Here is a 20,242-nt window from a genome sequence, read left to right on the forward strand (position 1 = left end):
GGTGGGGGGGAACCACACAGAAACCCAAAAACCTACTTCTCTTGGACACGGGCAGAAACAAAGTAGGAAACCGGTACAAAGAAAGCATATGCTCGCTGAGCTATCAAAAAGAATCTTAAAATCTGAAAAGATGCTTCCACTGAAAAAATAATGAAAACCACAATTCCTACCATCCTGTTCTCCTTCTCCCACGGAAGTCCACAGAAAGGAAAAGCAGACAGAGTTCAGGATCTTTAAAATCCCAGTATACAAAAAGAAACTCTACTTTGAGGTATGGCTACATTAGTAAGACAGCAAGAAGTGGCAAAGTTGGTTTTCAGAAGGCTACAGGAAGGAGGCTTAAGCAATGTAATTCATATTGCTCTCATCAAAAGTAATCTTGCCAAGCTGCTGTCAGTTGGTTTTGATAACATGGAAAGAATAAAACAAGGTATTTTGATGGCATCAATTTTATTACGATATTTGGATGCAAGACTGGAGAGCTTCCATAACTGAAGTTTCCAGTTTCCTGCAAAGGAAGCCTTTGATACAAACAGTATCACAAAAGTGTATCTTTTTTAAGCAAACATCTAAAGAATTATCTCAGTGCAATCATTCATCACTTAAAAGCTGGGAATATAAGCCTGAGCAGATCTAGTAAAAACTGATATGAAATAACATTTCTCCCCCCCCCCCCAAGAGGAATAAAACTCCCTTATTGAAGGGAGTATTCCTACAGTTGTGACAGTCTCTTTAGGATACAAGTCAAATGCCAATACTTCTTTGCAAGATCTTCTGAAGAGTAAAAAATCACCTTGAAAAGCAAACAGTTTTTCTTTTACACAACAGGAAATTCCAGGTCATCCTCCTGTTGAGCAAGCATATAAGGAGTAACAACCCACTCTCTGCAGCAGTGCAGTAAGAGGTAAAGAATTAATGGGATAGTAATATATGCAAGGAGCTATTCTGATAGTTTGTTAAAAAGCACTGGAAGTGATTTAGACTAGCACTTCTTCCATATCACAGTTGCTTCTTCCCTCTCCTCCTCCCCTTTTTTTTTTTTCTTAGAGTGGAGCATAAAGATAAAAAACGATTTTGTGAGAATTCAGGTACTGGGTTTTTTGGTGGGTTTTTTTTGTTGTTGTTTTTGGTTCCCTCCTGCGCCCCTCCAGTTTTACTTCACTGTTGCTTCCCCCCCCGCCCCTTGTAAAGGCTCTCAAAAAAGTGAAACCCTACCATTTTGTCCAAATCTGGATTACTTATGGCGTTATAGTTGACAAAAAAGAAAACTAATGTATTTCTGGAAATGATTAATTTTATAAGCTGGGGCAAAACAAGGGAAAAATGGTATGGCATAAGGAAGGGCCTGAGAATTAATAAATCCTGTACGCCAGCTGCTAGCCAGATACTGTTTTGCTGGATTAGGAACCTCCTGCTTCTGCATCTGAGAAGGACTATAAATATTATGATCCTCTCCCCTCAGTTCACCAACCTGAAGATCCAATCAGTATTCACTTCAACGGTTTCTGCAATGTATCTACAATAAAACTTTTTCCTCTTAATTGCTTCACACACAAAACCAGGTCTCCGTTTCAGAGGTGGAGAACTTGATATGCAGTAAAGACTTTCTGTTAACCTATTTGTCAAAAACCCATGAAACAAAGCAAATCCATAGTACTTGGGTGTTTGCTAGGAATATTATTCAGGACTACTATACTGAAATCTGACTGGTTTTATATGTTAAATTATGTCATCAATTAACCATAAAATGTCTGATTTGCAAGACACTGTCAATCATTTTCATTTGGCAAGTGATTTGTAAAAACTACCCTGTTACATTACAAAACTTACCCTGTTACATTACAAAACTTACCCTGTTACATTACAAGGCATTTTTTAACTTTCACGCACCCTGGAGTCTTTTCTTCTTTGCTGATTTTTTTCACTTTGTACTGTCGAATCTCTCGCACCAATGTATAAAAAGCATCCTCCACTCTCTGCATTGTAAAACACAACTCCTTAAAAACTTCTTCATTAACAGTCGTGACATATTGGGACAGCCATGGCAGGGGAAAAAACCACAACAAAATCAATGAAATTATGAGCTTTACTTGAGAGTATATGGATCTCCATTTATATATTTAAAAGTGCTGGGCTTGCATAATTGCTGCTTGATAAATAGTTTTCAATGCAAGCAAAAGATACACACTCAATTTATTGATTACCAATTATTGTGAATATCTATGCTTCAAGCCCTCCTTTTTTTCTGGGCAAGGTAACACTTGGACAAAAAGAATAACAATTATTTTCTTCCATTGCATACCGCATTGAAAATAATACCACTTGTGTTACTGAATCTTTTCACATGTTTTTGTGGGCATGGATGTATTTAGTAGGCACAAAACCTTATTAGATTGGTAACTGAGGTGTACTTATAAACACGCACAGTTAAACACCTATTTTCACTTCTTAACTGAAATGAGAACCTGTTACTGTTTAGGCAGGCAACAAGAAGTAAGCTTGTTTATGTTCTGTTCTTTATATAAGAAGGTGTACTTTCTTCACAAATATCTGGAACAAACTAACGAAGTATAGAAAAAGTCTAAACAGGTAATTTCCTAAGAGGTTACAAAGAAATAAAACCTTCTAAGAATACAAAATTTTGGGCAATATTGTTTTTAAAGCTACTTACTTGACAGAGCAAGCACTATGCTATTAGATTTAGGAAAAGGGATATTTGAGTCATGGCAAAGTGCTTTTAAGAAGCACCTTAAGTATATTGTATTTCAGAGTAACTTTCAAAAGTAATTACTTATTGTCATTATAGAAGTTCTTCCATGCAGAAAAAGCAACAAGTTAATAATTATCATGATTAAGAGCTTGGTTCACATCAATGTACAAGGCACACCTAATCTGTTCTCTCAGGCAACCACTAGGGTCCCATAATAACAACTAACTACAAACAGCCTGTGAAGTTCTGCTGCTCAGATTTTCCTCTGGTTAAGAGAGCTCTTCAACTATTCCAGGGATGACACAGAGGTACATGTTTTATTTCTCTGGTCTCACACCCTGCCTTTCTGCAGCTTTGTGTTTAGGCCACTTGGAGATGAGGATACCATAAGCATTTTAAAAAAAATAAAAGTATGAGGGCTGAAGGTATCTTTAAGCAAATGCAAGATAAAGAGGTACAGCACAAGCTTTAAGTTATATCATCTGTTATTTTAAACTTATTATATCTGTGCATAAACTTAAAAATTTAGATAAATCTGTGAGGATGTTCTTGTTATAACAAGATGCAAAATGTTTAGCTGCAGGTTTTAAAGGGGAGAGCAAATGTCTCCTCTGCTTTCCTGTCAGTCTCATTAGTTGTCTCCTCAGTCAGATCAACAGGGTTGTTAATTTAATACAAACTCATTATTTGAAAATAAAAACAGAACAAACTGATGATCGTGGAAAACAGTACAAGCATTTAAGCCCCAAAACTTTATTACTAACCAAACACACAATCTGGGCTTTTATTTGGCAGTTTCCATAAATTATCTCTCCAACCCATCTTCATATTGTGCACCTGATAACAAAAATAGCTAACATTTACTGCCACATTTACTGGGTGATTTTGCATGAACTGTGCCATAGGTTACCACATTTAAGACTCATTTTTAACACACTGCAGCTTATCTGAGAGTTCTTCTGAACTACAGCCACTTGAATTTAAAGATAATGAATTAGATTTGTTTCTTGGATTGTGTTTCTCTGGTGTATACAATGTGTCCTGTTAGGATGTAGTGAGGTATTGATGAGGTGACAAGTCTTCTTACATTCCACGTCTGAGAGTTTGCAAAATGTAAAGGAAGCCATTAAAAACCAGCAAAAACAAAGTAAAGCTCATACTTTCATGTTTTCCTGGAAGGAATGGAAGTTTATTCCTGAAGAGGAAACAGTAAACATTGATCAGCTGCTACGTGCCAAAGCACAGGCCATACAAGAATCAATATTTTTGCAAATCTACTGTTTTGCAGTAGAAATATGTAATTTGATTATGAAGCTTTCACATGAATAATTAGGTAACAATTCTTCAGTCAACATTTATTGCCAACTTTCCCATCACCAATAGGAGCTGTAATTTGCTTTAGCAATGCAGAGAGAGGGAGACACAGACAGAGTGAGAAAAGAAATTGCTACTACTGCCATCACCAAGAACAATCGTATGAATCCTGTTGAAATAAATTATTCTGAGAGAAAATCTGTACAGACACACATTTGCTAATTTCATTAGCACAAGGTGACTTTTGAAAGAGCCAGGTGCCAGTCTTATAAGCTTAAGAAGTCATTTTAATACCTGTTTCTTTTAAGATTCTTCAGTATTTTGCCTTAAATGAGCTTATTCTTTAAATATTTTTCCTTATAAATCATATATCTAAAACATGATCAACCAGTCTTTAGCTGTCAGAACTGGAAGCAAAAATATCCTTTGGCAGATATTAAAAACTTCAAAATCTAAACTGCTATTTACTTTAACAGCCCAAAGAACCCATGACCTCGAGGCAATGTTTTCAAGATGCTTTTGATTCCCAGGAGACAGCCAAACATTCAATTTATAATATGACTATGTGCAAAGAAAGACTATTTCAAGTACAGACCAAAGTACAAATGTGAATTTTCACATATTCTGCTTCTGTAAATAGCACTTAAAGGAAACTAATGAAAATTAGCCTTGACATCTCAAAAGTGTTCTGTGTCCACTTTTATACACTCTATCAGAGTTGGTCTCCTAAAACCAACTGTTAGACAAATAAAATCAAAATTATTCACGAGGACACAAGCAAAAAGAATGCTACTCACTTGCATAAAAGCACTCCCAACATAAAAATTTGTAAGTGGTAAGGTCAGCTTAGCCAACACGGGAGAACACACAACCTGCAAAAGTCTACTAGCTCCTGTAACATTCAGTTTATAGATTAAGGCTAATTTTTTGCTGTCTCTAAAACAGACATAATACTTCAAAGGACTCTTTGGAAACAGTTACAACTCAACCACATGCAGAACCTCTACTAGTTTGGGGAGGCAGGGGCTGTTAAGCTTATCATGTTATCTTATGATGGTTAAATACCAGGCACACATCAGTAAATTCATATTAAATACTGCACAAAATAACCATTCAAGTAAAAAAGTTAATCACTCCGAAGTTAAGAAGTGCCAGAATTACAGCTGTCTGTCCTACCTGAATTTCACCTGTTGTGCACATCATTTTTTTGCTGCACCTATTTATCTTTACATTAGGTAAATAACAAACCTGTTTCCTCAGCATCCTGGAGTCATTCAGCACACAAGTTGGATGCCAGAATTTGTTTCAACATTATCAAAACGTTTTTTCTTCTTGGGCCCTTGTTCTTGGGAAGGACTAAACTTTTTTGGAAAAGTTTTACCTTACAACAAACAAGTGACATGAAAAAACTCAACCCAGCTTGTGAAGTCTGACAAAGTTATATGTAATTGAAAACAGTTTTAAAAATGGAACCTGTACATATGAAGTACATTAAAAGTGGCTTGGAGTGAAACACACACATTAGCATTAAACAGATATGACAAATCCCCCCCTCCAAAAAAATGGCAAGTTGGTTCAAGCAAACTGTCTAAATTACCAGTTATTCATGAATCTTAATTGAGATGTAGGAATGAAATTCTGTAAATACTGCAGCAATTACTTCAGAGCAGGCACAGGTTCTCAACCTATTTTCATTACAAGTTTGGGGCCTAACCTATTGTACAACAGACAGCTGAAATAACAATAATGCTTTTTTTAACAGCATCCTTGTGATTTAGGTCAACTTCTTCATTAAACACTTCAAAAGTGTGTTTAAGTATATATTCTCAACAACGAGACCTAATACTTCAGTGAATCCTTTACTATTCTTACAATAATGCCCATGTATCTGCTTTGAATTCAATACTAGCAGAACAGTTGAAATGTTCCAAGGAAAACAAAATCCTACAGTCAAACCACATTTGGGGTACAGCTTTTCCTTGTGTAACTCACAGGCAAATGGAAGCCCAGTAAAGACACAAGATGCAGCCTTGGTGGGGATAAATCAACTTTGCTTCTTGTCTCTCATTGATACTATTGATAATATTGGGAGCTATACGCTCCTGTGGACAGGGAAGAACTTGAATTTAAAGCTTATGTCAATCAGAGAAAAGCAAAACCAGCTATGAAAATAAACCTAAGAAATTCACACCTTTCTGCATAAGGATTGTGAAAGGATGAGTACAAGTGATGCAACATGCCTTACAAAACCACCAGTACTGACACATGTTTACATTTAGAAATAGGATTATTTTCATAAATTACATTAATATAATTTCAATCAGTGGTCTAATTAAAAAAATTAATAATCTATAGCCTTATAACCAAGTTGCAGGGTCCACTAAGCTAATGTTTCACTGATGAACTCAATGATTTGTTTGAAATTTCACACAGAGATTTGGCTTAAAACAACCTTTTTGCAGTAAGCTAAAGTTTACATCCATATTGCCAGTCAGAACCAAATAAAAACAAATACACTAACTTTTAGAACAACTTATTTCTGCGCTTCATTTCAGTGTTTTTCATCTTTCCTACTTTTGACCTTATCTATGAATTTTTGAAAATCTTAAAAACTGAATTATTTGGAACTGAGATACCATTTTGCATGAGCATGCAACGTCATCATTTAAAAAGAGTGTCTTGGCAATCAAAACAGACTACATGGCCAACTCCTTTCCATTTCCATCTCCTGTTTCCTTCCCCAGAAACCATTCTGATTCTCTCTGAGCTCCAGCAGAAGTATGGCACAGGGAAGGAAGCAAGAAGATGGTGAGGACCCCTTTAATAGGGCATTAATACTGATGTTTCAGTGTGGTGGCAGGTGCGTACAGGAAAGGAAAAGAAGGTTCCTACTTCTAAGTTTTCATGTCAGACTTTCTACAGCCTCCAGAAGTCACCAGATCACCAGCTACATTAGTTCATACTTGGAAGTTCTGCATGTAATCAGAGAGGACCAGATTTTTATTTACTTATTTTTAGCCAAGGACTGAATTTTGCCCAATAAAAATATAGTCCATGGGCCACATGCAGCTCACAAAATGGTTTGAATCCCCTAATTTTAAGTTACTTTGGAAGATGGTGTGTATATATATATATGCAGGTTTTTTAATATATGACAGTGTGACTGAAAAATCACAGTATGTAAATGCATATGTAAATAAATTACCACAGTATGTAAATGAATATACAGACACAAATACATACAAATATTTAGATGATCTTGCTGTAACTAAAGATCAGGTTCTTCTTCCAATTCCCTTTTGCCTTCTCAAAAGTATTTTATTACCACAGGATCTTAAGGAGCAGTTTCATAATGCAACATGTTATGAACAGCACTGTGAAAGAATCAGCAACCATACCTAGTGGTTCCAACTTTTAGAAGCCAACGTTCTCAAAAGAGTCTATTGGATTTCTTTATTTTAAAATCCACAAGACACCTTTAGGGACTCCTAACCTGTAAAGAGTGTAAAGCTCAGCTTTGAAAAACAAAAGCTTATAGTCCCTTCTGTAACACTCCAGTTAGCACCTCCAGAAATATAAAGTCACAGATAAAAGTAGTCAAATTATACAATAACAGTTCCTATATGACTGATCTATTGTCCTCTGAAACAAGTACAAACCTCCGGCAGACCTCTTAAAAGTCTGAAAGATAAAAAAGCAGATACTACTTTATGTAAACAAAGATTATAAAACTGAAAGAGTGGTGACTTTTGAGCATCCAATTTTGTATTGGCTAGGCACAGTGGGGCTGCTGGTAGGAGTAAACTGCTCCTGGTGGGGTGGGGAGAAGAAATCTTTGAAAATACACCATTGTATCAACATGCTTTCATTAAAAGTGGCTATGCAAAAGGAGTATTTCCTAAACAAAGCCTGACACTCTATACAACAGCCTGAACAAAGTAAAATCTAGATGTTAGTACAGAACTTCTGTTATTTCAAACCTGAAACGTAATTTCACAGCTCTTCCTTTATTATCCTAACATTTCAATGACAGGCACTAATATAGGACCTTCCAAACAAGAACACTGTAATTACTCAGTCCACTTGTGTGCCACATTCTTCAGAACACTCATGGCCTAATTTATTCTCAGCCATTAAAGTTAGGTAGGATTAAAAAAACAGAACTACACAACAGAGACTTTCTCTATTGCCAAAAGTTAGCATTCCTTTGATTCCCCTGCAAAGTTTTACTAATTAGTCCAGGTTTCAACTTGTCAGAAACTTGGGCGGGTATAGCAAATTTGCACTAATAAAATATTCATTTCTTATATCCAAAAATAACTTACATACTGTCTATGAGGAAATTCTGCCAAGTGATGCAGCTGAATCTATTTAGCAGTTACATTGAGCAGTTACTCAAATTGCAGTATCCTGCCCTTATTTGCCTCCTTCTGCTACACCTAATTCCCAATTCATAACTTGCACATAACACTTCTGATTTTGCAGAGCACGAGTTATTCAGCCACTCAGGCCTGCTCTAATTTGTACTGATAGTAAGTCTTTACTCTTAAGAAAAAAAACACAAATCAGCATTTTCCAAAAAGAATGCTTTCTTCCAGGAGTACAGAACCAGTTTCATCTACATCTGTATAGCTTACCTTCTCCTGAATACACAGATGTACCACTACGTGCACCCTGAGCGAAACACTGAAAGGACCCTAGCGGCTGCCTCTTTCACCTATACCAGTGGGGTAAAATAAGCCAACACTGAGCTCTAAAGTCTCAGAAGAGTATCAGTTTACACAAGCAATTAATCCAGTAATTTCAAGGGACTTATGGTCAATTGCTTAGCTATAAAAAGGTATATCAAGCATGTCCCACTAATGCTGAATCAACGTCTTAAAGAAAAATTCCTTTTGTTATTAATGAAAAGACTTGAAACAGAATAAACTAATTAGCTGTTTGTCTGCTTAATCCTCTTGCTGAGGAAAAAAAAGCATTTCACCTCTAAGCAGAAGTGCTTTTTATTCTATTAAAACCTATCACAATGTTAAGAATGCGGCAACCCTCTGACAGTGGAGAGTAATAGCAGCCCAGGTCTCATTCTTTGAGTTTGTACAACTGAAGCAAATCACTCATTAATAAACAATTACCAGCTGTCAGTGAGCTGACAGGAAGAGACACCACAAGAATTTCTACTCTGGAGAAATAGATCTATTGATATGACCAAGCAATTGTCAATGCCTAGAATAATTAACATTATGATAATTCAGATGAGAGGTCTACATTTGTATCTGGTAAGTTTTGAGCTTTACCTGTCTTGTCTTTGCTGATGTTTCAATGAAAGGAATTCCATAACTTCTTGCTAAATCCTGAGCTTGTTTTGTATCTACTGTTCTGGAAGGCAAATCACATTTGTTTCCTACTAGCACCATTGGGACATCTTCAGAGTCTTTAACTCTCTTTATTTGTTCCCTAAAAAGAAAAAAAAAAGAAAAAGACATTTTATTTAACAGGTATTAATATTAATAATTTATATGGTAGATTTTAAAGCAATGAAAATTAAATTAACCAATTCCAACATCATTCTTTGTTAATTTACTGCACATACACTATTAGAAACCACCAAAAAATAAACTGACCAATCCTGTCACCATCAAGTTTATCATCTTATTTTAAAAAGATGAGGTTGACATTCTGCAAACTACTATAGATTTTGATGTCATTACACTTTTTTTTTTAGTTTTTAACAGCTAATGCCAGAACAAGCCTAAGAAACTCTGGTATAAACCTTACTACTTATCTCTCATACTCAGCACTCATGATACTCAATTCATTTGCTAAGATAAAACACTGTCAAAAGCCCTATGCCCATCGTCTCGATTTTGGTTTGGCTTGGAGGGGGGGGAAGCGTGTGAGGGGTTTTTTTGTTTTTTAATTAAAGACAGCATTACAAACTCTATATTTAGGTAGGGGGTTTTAAACTTTGAAGACCACTGGTTCTCTACAAAGAGAAATTTGATCAGGAAGTCCTTTCAAACACTAGTTAGAAAGCATCTTGAAATACTAGTTAGATGTACTTGTCAAGAATCTCAAATAACAATCATTAATTTCATTACTTTTGTCTTCCCAAATAACCTAGCAGTACATTCCTTAATATAGTCACTGTTTTCAGTTATTTATTTATAAGCCTCCAGCTTCAGTCTGCAAGTGCATTCACACACCTGTGCATGACCAGTAGAAACTCCAACATTCAACTCAACATTCTTTGAAATAAACTGGGAAGGCCTTCTTATGCAAATCTCTTTAAAAAACAAAAATTCCACATAAAAACCTCTACGCTCCTCCTTCCCCTTACATCAACATGTATCTCACCTTTTTCCCTTCTTCCTCTACAACCAGAGGAAACCCATTTGTAATAATCTGGTTAGATAATGAAGAGAAGTTTACTTTTTTCTGGAGAGCAATAGATATGTTTTTTTTAATTTGTCATCCCTGCTGTGCTAACTCTTAACTGGGTTTTGTAGTAGTTGTTTTTTGTTGTGTTTTTTTTTTAAGTCACCAGCACCAATACATTCAATCAGAATATTTTATATATAATGAAATTTATACAAAGGCTGGCTAGCTCAATTTAAATATAAAAAATAAACAGTCCTGAGAGAAAGTGCCCACATTCTCAATACTGATCTCACCCTGGGTTACTATGCAGCAATGTTGTCCCTCATTTGCAACAGTACTCCCCGATCCTGCAGCTGCTCCAGGGCGATAAGCCAGCAGTAAACTATTTCTGTAGTTAGGCATCTACCTGTTTAGCTACTCACATCAGCACACTACCCAATCAAACGAGCCGATCTGCTGGCATACAGGAGAAAATGAAACTATGTGATCAGGGCAGTTGCACTTCCCAACTTCGATTACCTTGAACTGTCCCACCTTATATGAAGAACTGTAACTTTGTAACAAAAATGTGCAGCTGCAGCTTATGAGTAGATGTTGGGTTTGTGGGCAATAGTGATAGCAAAACACTCCCCCACCATACAGCAACACAGATCTGACAGCATTATAAATGCCTACCTATGAATGGCTTAGTATTATGTGTTTGGGACTAATCTTAAGCTGATGCTGCTAAACTCAGTAATCTTTGGTGGGATTTGCATTGCCTTCTAACAGGATACCCAAGGAGAATTCAGTGTAATAGTAAGCTACTGAGTTATAAATTATCTGGTATGGTAATCACCAGAGACTGCTTCTATTTCTTTATTAGTGTAGCTGACAAAGAAAGCATGAGTTGAAATTTTTTTTTATAATTAGTTAAAAAGAGAGAATATGAAGAAACTACTAACAGGTTGTTTATTAGCACTCATCCTGGAGCTCTGATTTTGTGTGTCTGCCCTTCTTAGGGCTCACCCATGTTAGTCTTCTAGTAACATTCCACAGGTGTTTCCCCTCCACCCCCAGAACAAAAGCTAACAATTGACTTTATTGTCTGTACAATTTCAATTGCATAAGTTTTTCCATCTTAGCACACAATTTTATCTATGGAATGGTCAGAGTTTACCTTTAGATAAGTCTTCACTATGAATAGGCAGAAATACTAAGTCACATTAGTTTGTAACAGAAGAGCTTTCAGATATTTTGCCTGCCTAACTTTTTCAGATTACCCAAAATTCCAGACCTACAAACGCGTAAATAAGTTGCAATATTGCCAATTTGCAAATGTCCCCTTAGATGCTATTTCCTAAGAGATTATTCTATTATCTAGTGGAAAAGCAAGCAACCTATCCACCTAATACAAGAGTTAGTCAATTATCTTTCAATATACAAACCTATAATGGTGAATATCTTCAAAAGACTTTGTATTGTTTATAGCAAATACACACAGGAAGCCTTCCCCTGTTCTCATATATTGGTCCCTCATTGCACTGTATTCTTCTTGACCTGCTGTGTCAAGAATATCCAAGAGACATGTTTCTCCATCAATTACTACTTGCTTCCTGTAGGAATCCTAAGAAAAGAAAAAAACCATAAACTTTGGTTAAAGACAAACAAGTAAGATTTCAAACACCTATAACTCAGGAGATATTAAAGTTGTTTACTAGTAATCGAGCATGACTGAAAACACTTCAGAGTTAAAATCCAACTTTACAGATGCACAAATGGCAGTAGGAAAATAGTGTCCCATATTTACGTGTATACAGTAATCCAGAATTGGAAAGAGCACTGAAAGGACATGTTATTATCTGTATTCTGAATATTCAGTGAGTAACAGTACACATGCACACACACACACACAGAAAAAGGACAGGTTCTTATTTTGCACAAAAGGACAAAAAGTACAAACTGGATCCAGATCAAAAGCATCTCCCCTTCGTCTCTGTTAATAGAAGGACTGAAGAAACTTGTAATCCTGGTTTTAAAAGGTTTGACTTTGTTTAAGCTCACTCAATGTACCAATTATTTTTTTTAAAGTAAAATTTGACCTTTATTCTATGGATGTTTACAAAAGTGTTGTTCCACAACAGTGTACAAAATAATAACATACAAAGAGTTCACAAGTAAGACAACTCCAAAAACCTATGCCACTGAAAAGCAAATGAAGTATGAAAAGCCTTCAGTGTTTGGGACAGGAAATCTGGTTTGTATGCCTAAGCAGGTGCATATAATGATATTTGTTACTAAGCTGTCAGAGTTGAGTTGATATATTTGAAGTTCAAGCTTTTTATCCAAGACAGACTAACCCAGAGTCATATAAAAACCCTGATGAGTTGGTTCACAGAGATGTTGGAACAAATTATTTCAGTGCTATCAATTCAAAGTTTTCAGGTCACTGATTCAAGTGGCTAAAATCTGTACAAAGTCCCAAGCAACTAGATAGTAATGCCTATTTACAGCTCTTTTCGGTGCTAGGCTTCTATGAGTACACAGTTTTAGCAATAAGAACATAAGCGTTACTTTCCCTATAACTCCATTTTCTATAAACATCTATATATTCAAAATAAAACCATGTCAATAAGCTTTAAAAATAGGTCATTGAGCAGTGCCACGAGTTATTCTCAGTAAACAGTACTTGTAACAAATAAAAGATATAAACACAAAATCTCAGTATTACCTTTCAGATCCTTTAGTTAGAGATTAACACAATATTGCTATTGTTCTTTTTAAACACTATACAGAAGTGAGCCTCAGCTACTGAGAAGGGAATTAAAGTTGCAACTCTAGCCAACTTCAAGACAAATTCAGAATGACCTTCCTTCCTTTGTACCCATTTTAAGGCACAGTACACCTACTCCTGTGCACTTTCTATCTATTTGCACTTTTACAAAAGGCTCTCTTCTTTCCTGTTGCTCACGTTAAAAAACAAGCAGGAGACAATTGTATAGAATCAGTACCTTAAACTAAACAAACCCTGGAATCTCACATTTATCTTGAGCCTGGGTGACATTTATCAGCATCAGGTAAAAAAATATTGACTGCTTACCTTAAAGATAAAAGTTTACCTCCAACATGATTTTGGAAATATTTATTTCACAGAAGTGCAAATTCAGCGTTCAAGTAAGAAGTGGGTAACTTACTTCAGAAACTTAGAAGCCACATTTAAATATCGATACAGCTGAGAAATATACAAGCTCCAACATGTTTTATAAGGTTAATATTCTATCTCATTGCTTAAAGGAAAAAAAAAACCACACCAAAAACCCCCCTAAAGGACGCATCTTTATTCCAATTCACTTAAATTCAACAGCAGATCCCCCATGTCCTACGATACCTTTATCACAGTTCACAGTGAAGTACTAGTAGAACTTCTATCATTATACTAGGCGTATTTACAAAGCTTTCATTTTCTCTTCTTGCAATTTGACTGCTAGTTTAAAAATATGAAAAACAGTTCTTGAAAAGCCTGTATTATTCCTTTACATCTTAGGACTTCAAAGGAAAAGAAATTCCCCTCAACTGAGCTCTAAACAAAAGCTTTAAGTAATTTTCATCAAAAGAAAATCATTGTTAAGAGAAAAAAAAAAATCACTTTTAAGAACTGCTGGCTTTAGCATGCCTACCATGTTAGCAGTAGTAGCAAAGATGCACCACCATAAAGCACAGCACAGGTACAAGAAGGAACGCTTTGAGATGATATTTGTTTTGCCCACTTCTGGAGAGAAAATTCTGTCACTAACTAGAACGGGGATTTGAGGCGGAAGGAAAAGAAAGACGTGGGAGAGAATTCAAGCTTATGATTTCCTTCCAAGCTATTGAAATAATAAACACTTTGCTTTTTTGCCCCCTGCAAAACATCAAACCTAAAATCACATTTGTCACTGTAGGAAAGAAAACTGAAGCACCACATTAAAAGCTCAGGGTACTGGGATCCACACCCCCATCATCGTAAATACCAATGTAAACATACCCTAGATAAAATTTGTTTCTCTAAGTATTACCATACTGTAAAAATTATCAAGTCCTGCAAAACAGAATGTAGGATGTACCAAAAAGAAAGGTTATGCCACTACAGTACTTGTGGCAGTCCTGCTTCAAAATGCAACTGCAGAACCTAAATGGCAAGACTCCCCTTCAACAATGAAAAAACCCAACCTTCTAATCTATAAATTTCATAATTTATAAAAGGCTATTAAGTAGAAACAAAATGCAAACTAAAATTTCATTTCAAAGTAGTACCCAACTCCAAACATGAATCTGCAATTTTTCCCCAGGATACAGACTCAGCATATCTATATCAAAAAGTTTTAATTTCATTAATCACTTAACCTGCTTTTATTGGCCTTTAACAAGCCATAAAAATCAGCATGAATTATGCTAAAGGAGTAATAATTCCATCTGTTCACAAGCACTGATAAGAAAATGTGATAGGAGATCTCAGCTATACACTACATATGGAATTTATCGAAAAAAACCACCCACTCCTTAATAAATCCCATCTAAACTAGTAACCATTATTTTGTAAAAATCCATTATACCAGTGATTCAATATTAAAATATCACAGGTCCTAAGACTAAGCTATTACTAAATATTGGTGGAAGTTTCATAGGTGCATAGGTCATTTAAGAACACAGACTTAAGTATGAGTATTCCTAAATCAGCCAACGGATTTTGCTAATCCAATTGAAAAACCTCTGACAGGCAACTAGGAAAGCTGTTCTTTCTCTAGAACATTTAAAAGATGACATATATTTAGCACTAAAACATGCTGAAACTGTAAAAAAAAAAATAAAAAATTCAGAATTATGTTATCACACAAGAGATTGCAAATAAAGATTTAACAAACCTCGACCAGTAGAGGGCACTACTCCAACTGTTCTGTGTATTAGGCCAGATTTACAAGGGTTAGTGTGTCTACAGTTAAAAAAACCCCACACTTAAAATTGCTTGGCTATAAATCTGTGCTTGGACATATAATTTCATATCTTATTTGAAGCAGGAAACATATAAAGCATGTATATTTGAGTAACAGTAGCCACCCAAACATGCACTCATTTTAATTCCTCCCCCTGCCCCCCCATCATCTGCTATGCTCAGATATAAGTAAATAAAATACTCAAGCACACCATGAAACTTGACATTTTCCAAACAAGTTATTTGTTGAATCATTAAGTCTATTCCACTGAAAACAGCAGCAACATTAACATTGTAAATGCATCTGTGATTAAGTAACTAGTATATTTTTTCCTCTCTTCAACTGCATCATGTCTTCACAACATAAGAATTTTAGAAGTGTCGAGTTTCATTTTGTTAATCACAGGAAAGATTTAAAATTATTCAATAACTGTGTAGTTATGGAATCCACTACAGATAACGAGCACTGAACTCTTTTCTCTGTCTACCCCAAAATATTTAGCCTGATTATTTATCTGCAAGGGAAAAATGCGTATTTTGGCAACAGCCGTATGGCAATGAAAGAAACAGTAGTAAGTGAGAAACAATAGTAGTGACACTACTGAACTGTCTTGACTGTTATTATTTACCAGTCAAAGCAACTTTAGCCTTATTTCCTCAGTCTGCATAAAAAACACTCTACAGCTATTGTTCTTTGATCAGCCCCTACCACCACAAGTGCATCTATACAGGAAGCACAATCAAGCAACCCTTCTCAACTGAATGTGATTCTGCTCAGGCAAGGACTGAAGCATTTAAACCCAATTACAAGCCCATTCTCTGCAACCTGTTTGCCACTCCAAATCACAGACCACTCATTATAACTGAATTATTTCTTCCCTACAAGCTTATCTACATGATTATAGCACTGTGAGCGCACACAAGGTGATTTACCACGAGTAGGAAGATACAGCCTCCATCCTCAAGGTCTCAGAATTTATAAGACAAAAATGGTAACCAGTACTCAGACAAGAACTTGTAGGAGTCGCAGAAGATTAATACTGTTGCATGTGACAAGTTGTGGATGCTGGTAAAATCCATTAGGTTAAAGGCTTCTTTCTTTCAGAAGAACATACTGATTCTGGACCACACCACAGTGTTACAGTCATCCTGCACACTACCCAACAAAAGCCAGTTATGGGATTTTAGGTTCTTTCTATAAGGAACTGTATTTTCATTTTATTATTTTACATTAAGATGCATTTGGTATTCCTCAAAACACCCAGCTTGTTGATTAGCAAAATTCCTCAAGTGATTTAGAAATACTGGCATTTAAGTTTTTGTGTTCCTAAATTGTTTACACAGTTTTGGCTTTATATGACAACTTGTAACATAGAACCTCCACAGAACTTTTTGTAATACATAAACACACCTCTAAGAGAAACCCAGATGATGATGAACAAGTATTACAAAGACCAACATCCTCCAAAGCTCCTTTTGCAGGAAAAAGTAAAATCCCATTTTGCTAGCTCCTCACAATGAGTTTTGTGTGTTTTCTGTTTTTTAACCACAATTTGGGTGGTTGTTGTTTTAAGATTTCACATCTTAGCAACTGAAAGAGCTGCTCTCCTAGCACAAGTCAAACACTCCTCCTCCCTCCATAGGTCTATTCACAAAATCTCCTACAAGCATACATGAGGTTACTTGGCCATGCAACAGAGACACAAGAAGGCACACAGGCACATTAAGGTAAACTCAAATTCAAGCCAACACATCTCTATTTGGGGCACATTAACTCAGGCCTGTCCTTCACTAAAGTAAGACAGCTTCCTACCATCTCAGGGCACTGGCTCCTTTTGCTTACATCTACCTGAAAATGACTACATAGCCATTTTCCAATTCACCATTTTAAGCCTAGATTTAAACCCTTGTGACTCCTTCAAGTGAGCTTGGAAGTGCCTCATTGTATAAACATATAAATGAAGTCATAAGCTACAGAGCTTCAGTGCTGGGAACATAAAAATCTTGGGTAAATTATAGTGTCATTTCTCCTTTTATATGGTCTGAGGTTATTAAATCCAACGATCCACAGGAGATTTCAGACAACACTAGTATTTTTCTTATATTTAAAAGGCAGAGCTTGCCTGCTCATTAAAAACCTTTAAAATATTGCAACTTTTAAAGCTTAAATACAATTTCAGTTTTTCAGGAAATGTGCCATGTATTCCAAAGAATCCACTACAGCAGCTGTCTTATAACATTTTTCCTAGATTAGGAAACACGCACTGGTGTGTTTAAAAAAAAAAAAATAAATAAAGTCAGGCTCCAAATTTTTGCTTCATTCACCATAACATTCCAGGACACCTTTCTTACCGTGTGAAACAGATCCTAACGACAGGAGCTGACAAAGCTTGATGCTTTACACTTCAGAACTACAAACTTTCCTTCTTGATATCAAAAAGGAGAGTCACATTAGTCACATTTAAGAGGTTGCATGCAAAGCCATTAAGAGTTTTGCCAAGTGTTTTCAAGTGAATTTGGCAAATACTTTGTCACCGAGATGTTAAAAACATGCATCCAAACTGTCCAACAAAACATGGCAATTAACACCATACTTCAATTGACCAAAATTGTTAATTTTTTACTGCAGCTGTTGTTCCACAGCCAGATCAAGAAGCACAGCAATTTCCTCTCCAATGCTGGTCTGATGCTGTTATCTTTCAGCTCTTTTTATTATAAAGCCTTGTTCTATGTTTTTGTGGTAACTGTCCAAAAGTAAAAAAACTACCATTATTACTGATAATCTTTCTTCACAAAAAGTATAAGATGAAAGAGTTTACCTCTATTGTGGGGTCATATTCATCCACAAAGTGATTCTGAATTAGCTGTATTGTCAAGGCGCTCTTGCCCACACCACCAGCTCCAACGACAACAAGTTTATATTCTGTCATTTTTTAGCAGACCTGATGACAAAGAAACCAACATTAAGCAGAAAGAGTCAGGCTCCAACTAATGAGGATGCTGTTGGTGCATTTTCATTCAGTATCACGTTCCTTTACTATTACCGGAAAGCAACTCCCTCCCTGAAAGACAAGACAAAAAGCTGTGAGGGAATGCTATTTCTCAAAGTTATACATAGGAAACATAGCGTGGGCACTAAGCTGAAAGGCACCGATTACAAAAAGATAAAAAACCAAGGATACGCTAAATTCTGAAAATGGTCGAGGAATATTTCTTGCGGGGCAAAGATTTTTGTTCTCCGCTGCTTTCTCCCAAAGCCCCGGTGACTCTGGAAGACCTCCCGGATTTTTACGAAAGCCGGCCCACACCCAGCACCCCTCAGGTTGAACCACAAACCCGGGAACCCGCCTCCTGCAAACGCCCGTGAGGGGACAGGCTCGGGTGCGAGCACAGCTTCACCTGACGACTTCACCTCCTCAGTTGTTTCTTTTTTTCCCCGGGCGAGCCCTCCGCGACCGCCCCCCGAGCTCCGCCGCGGAGCCAGCGGCGGGAGCCCCCCACCTCCCCCGGGGCTCGGGGCACCGCTGCCCGCCCCGCCCCGGCTCCCCTCAGCCAGGAGTCAGCGACGCGGCCGGGCCGCCGAAACTTTCCGGCCCGGCGCCTCGGCCCCGCGCACGGGGGTTTTAAAGATTGAGGAGGATAAAAAAAAAATTTTATATATATATATATATATATATATGAGGAAAAGGGGAGGGGTGGGGGGTTGACTCGGCATACGCCGCCGGGTGCCGGGCTCCCAGAGGGCGTTGGCCACCTGTCCCGCCGCCCCCTCCCGCGGCCGCCGAGCCACCGCCCGCGCCGCGGGGAAGGACGGCGGAGGGGCAGGCGAAGGCTGCTCCGGGGGATGCCGGTGGAGGGGAAGCGGGGCAGGGCGCAGCCCCGCGGGCGGCAGCGGGACAAGCGCCGGGAGGCGGCCCCCGCCCGGTCGACCGGCGTTTCTGCCCCTCCGCGGGGAGACGCCAGGAGGAGGGAGGGGGACGGGGGAGGGGGACGGGGGAGGGGGGTGCCCGGCTCCGGAAAGCCGCACCGCTTCCCCCTGCCCCACCTCGAAGGGAAAGGAGGGAAGAAAGCAAGCAGCGGCGGCTCCGTCCCGGTTCAGCGACGGAGGGAGAAAGGCGGGTACCTGCCTGGCGCTGCAGCGGGCCGCGGGAGCACGCCGGCGCCTCCCTTGCCCGCCCCGCCGCGGCGGTCGCTCCGCGTCCCTTTCCGTCCCGGTCTGAAATGGCGGGGGACGGGGAGGGCTGGGGCTGGAGCTGCCGAGGGAGCCGAGCGCCGAGAGGGTGGATGGATGGATGGATGGACGGACGGGGCGCGATCGATGCGCTCCGCGCTCCCCCGCCCCTTGCGGCAGCCCCGGCTCCTCCCTCCTCCCCCTCCCCCCGCCCCGCCGCCTCAACCGCCCGCGGCCGCGGGCGGTTGAGGCGGCGGGGCGGGGGGAGGGGGAGCCGAAGGGGTCGGTGCCGCCCGTTGCGGGCACCGGGGGCTCGCAGGCGGCGTTTCGTGTGGCAGCGTGAGGGAAAGCGTGGCCGGGAGGTGTGCGCTCGAGGGGGGTGAAGGGAAATAGGTACAATTCCAGCGTTTCCTCGCCATTTCCCCCCTCCCTCATCGCCGACGGGGAGCCGGCGCGCACCGCCGCAGCTCCTCAGAGCCGGGGGGCTGAGGGGAAAGAGGCTCAGCTGCCGCCGTAAGGCCTTCTACCGGTTCATCCTGAGGGGAGAGCGGTGGCTGCGTGGCCGAGGCAGGCATAAGACAGTGGCTAAACAGAAAAAGCATTTTTATCCGTAGCCGGTCACGAAAATGTCAGCAGAGGCCTTGCGGAACTGCTGCGAAACTTGGGCGTCCGTTAAAGTTGGTCGGCTTTCATTCATTTCAAAATAAAATGCAAGGCTTTC

The 20,242-nt window shown here is 38.6% G+C and overlaps 1 protein-coding gene across 5 annotated transcripts in view; it reads right to left on the bottom strand.

Annotated features, from left to right (window-relative positions):
* KRAS (KRAS proto-oncogene, GTPase) overlaps positions 1-19,616 on the bottom strand; it is a 30,905-nt gene extending 11,289 nt beyond the window's left edge. Inside the window, exons 1-7 of one of the 5 annotated variants that reach the window (XM_072875307.1) lie at positions 19,474-19,595; positions 18,395-18,412; positions 18,170-18,292; positions 11,830-12,008; positions 9,319-9,478; positions 1,891-1,976; positions 775-847 (exon numbers count right to left, since the gene is read on the bottom strand). In XM_072875307.1, the coding sequence (XP_072731408.1) occupies positions 790-847; positions 1,891-1,976; positions 9,319-9,478; positions 11,830-12,008; positions 18,170-18,280 (594 nt within the window). In that variant the 5' untranslated portion in view covers positions 18,281-18,292; positions 18,395-18,412; positions 19,474-19,595 and the 3' untranslated portion in view covers positions 775-789. Of the gene's footprint in view, positions 1-774; positions 848-1,808; positions 1,810-1,860; positions 1,977-9,318; positions 9,479-11,829; positions 12,009-18,169; positions 18,293-18,394; positions 18,413-19,473 lie in introns of those variants that run through there. The other 4 variants (XM_072875335.1, XM_072875317.1, XM_072875298.1 and 1 more) reach the window with 4 other exon arrangements.
* Positions 19,617-20,242: the final 626 nt, after the last annotated feature.

Source organism: Ciconia boyciana, chromosome 1 (genome assembly GCF_034638445.1).
Source record: "Ciconia boyciana chromosome 1, ASM3463844v1, whole genome shotgun sequence".
NCBI classification, from domain to species: domain Eukaryota; kingdom Metazoa; phylum Chordata; class Aves; order Ciconiiformes; family Ciconiidae; genus Ciconia; species Ciconia boyciana.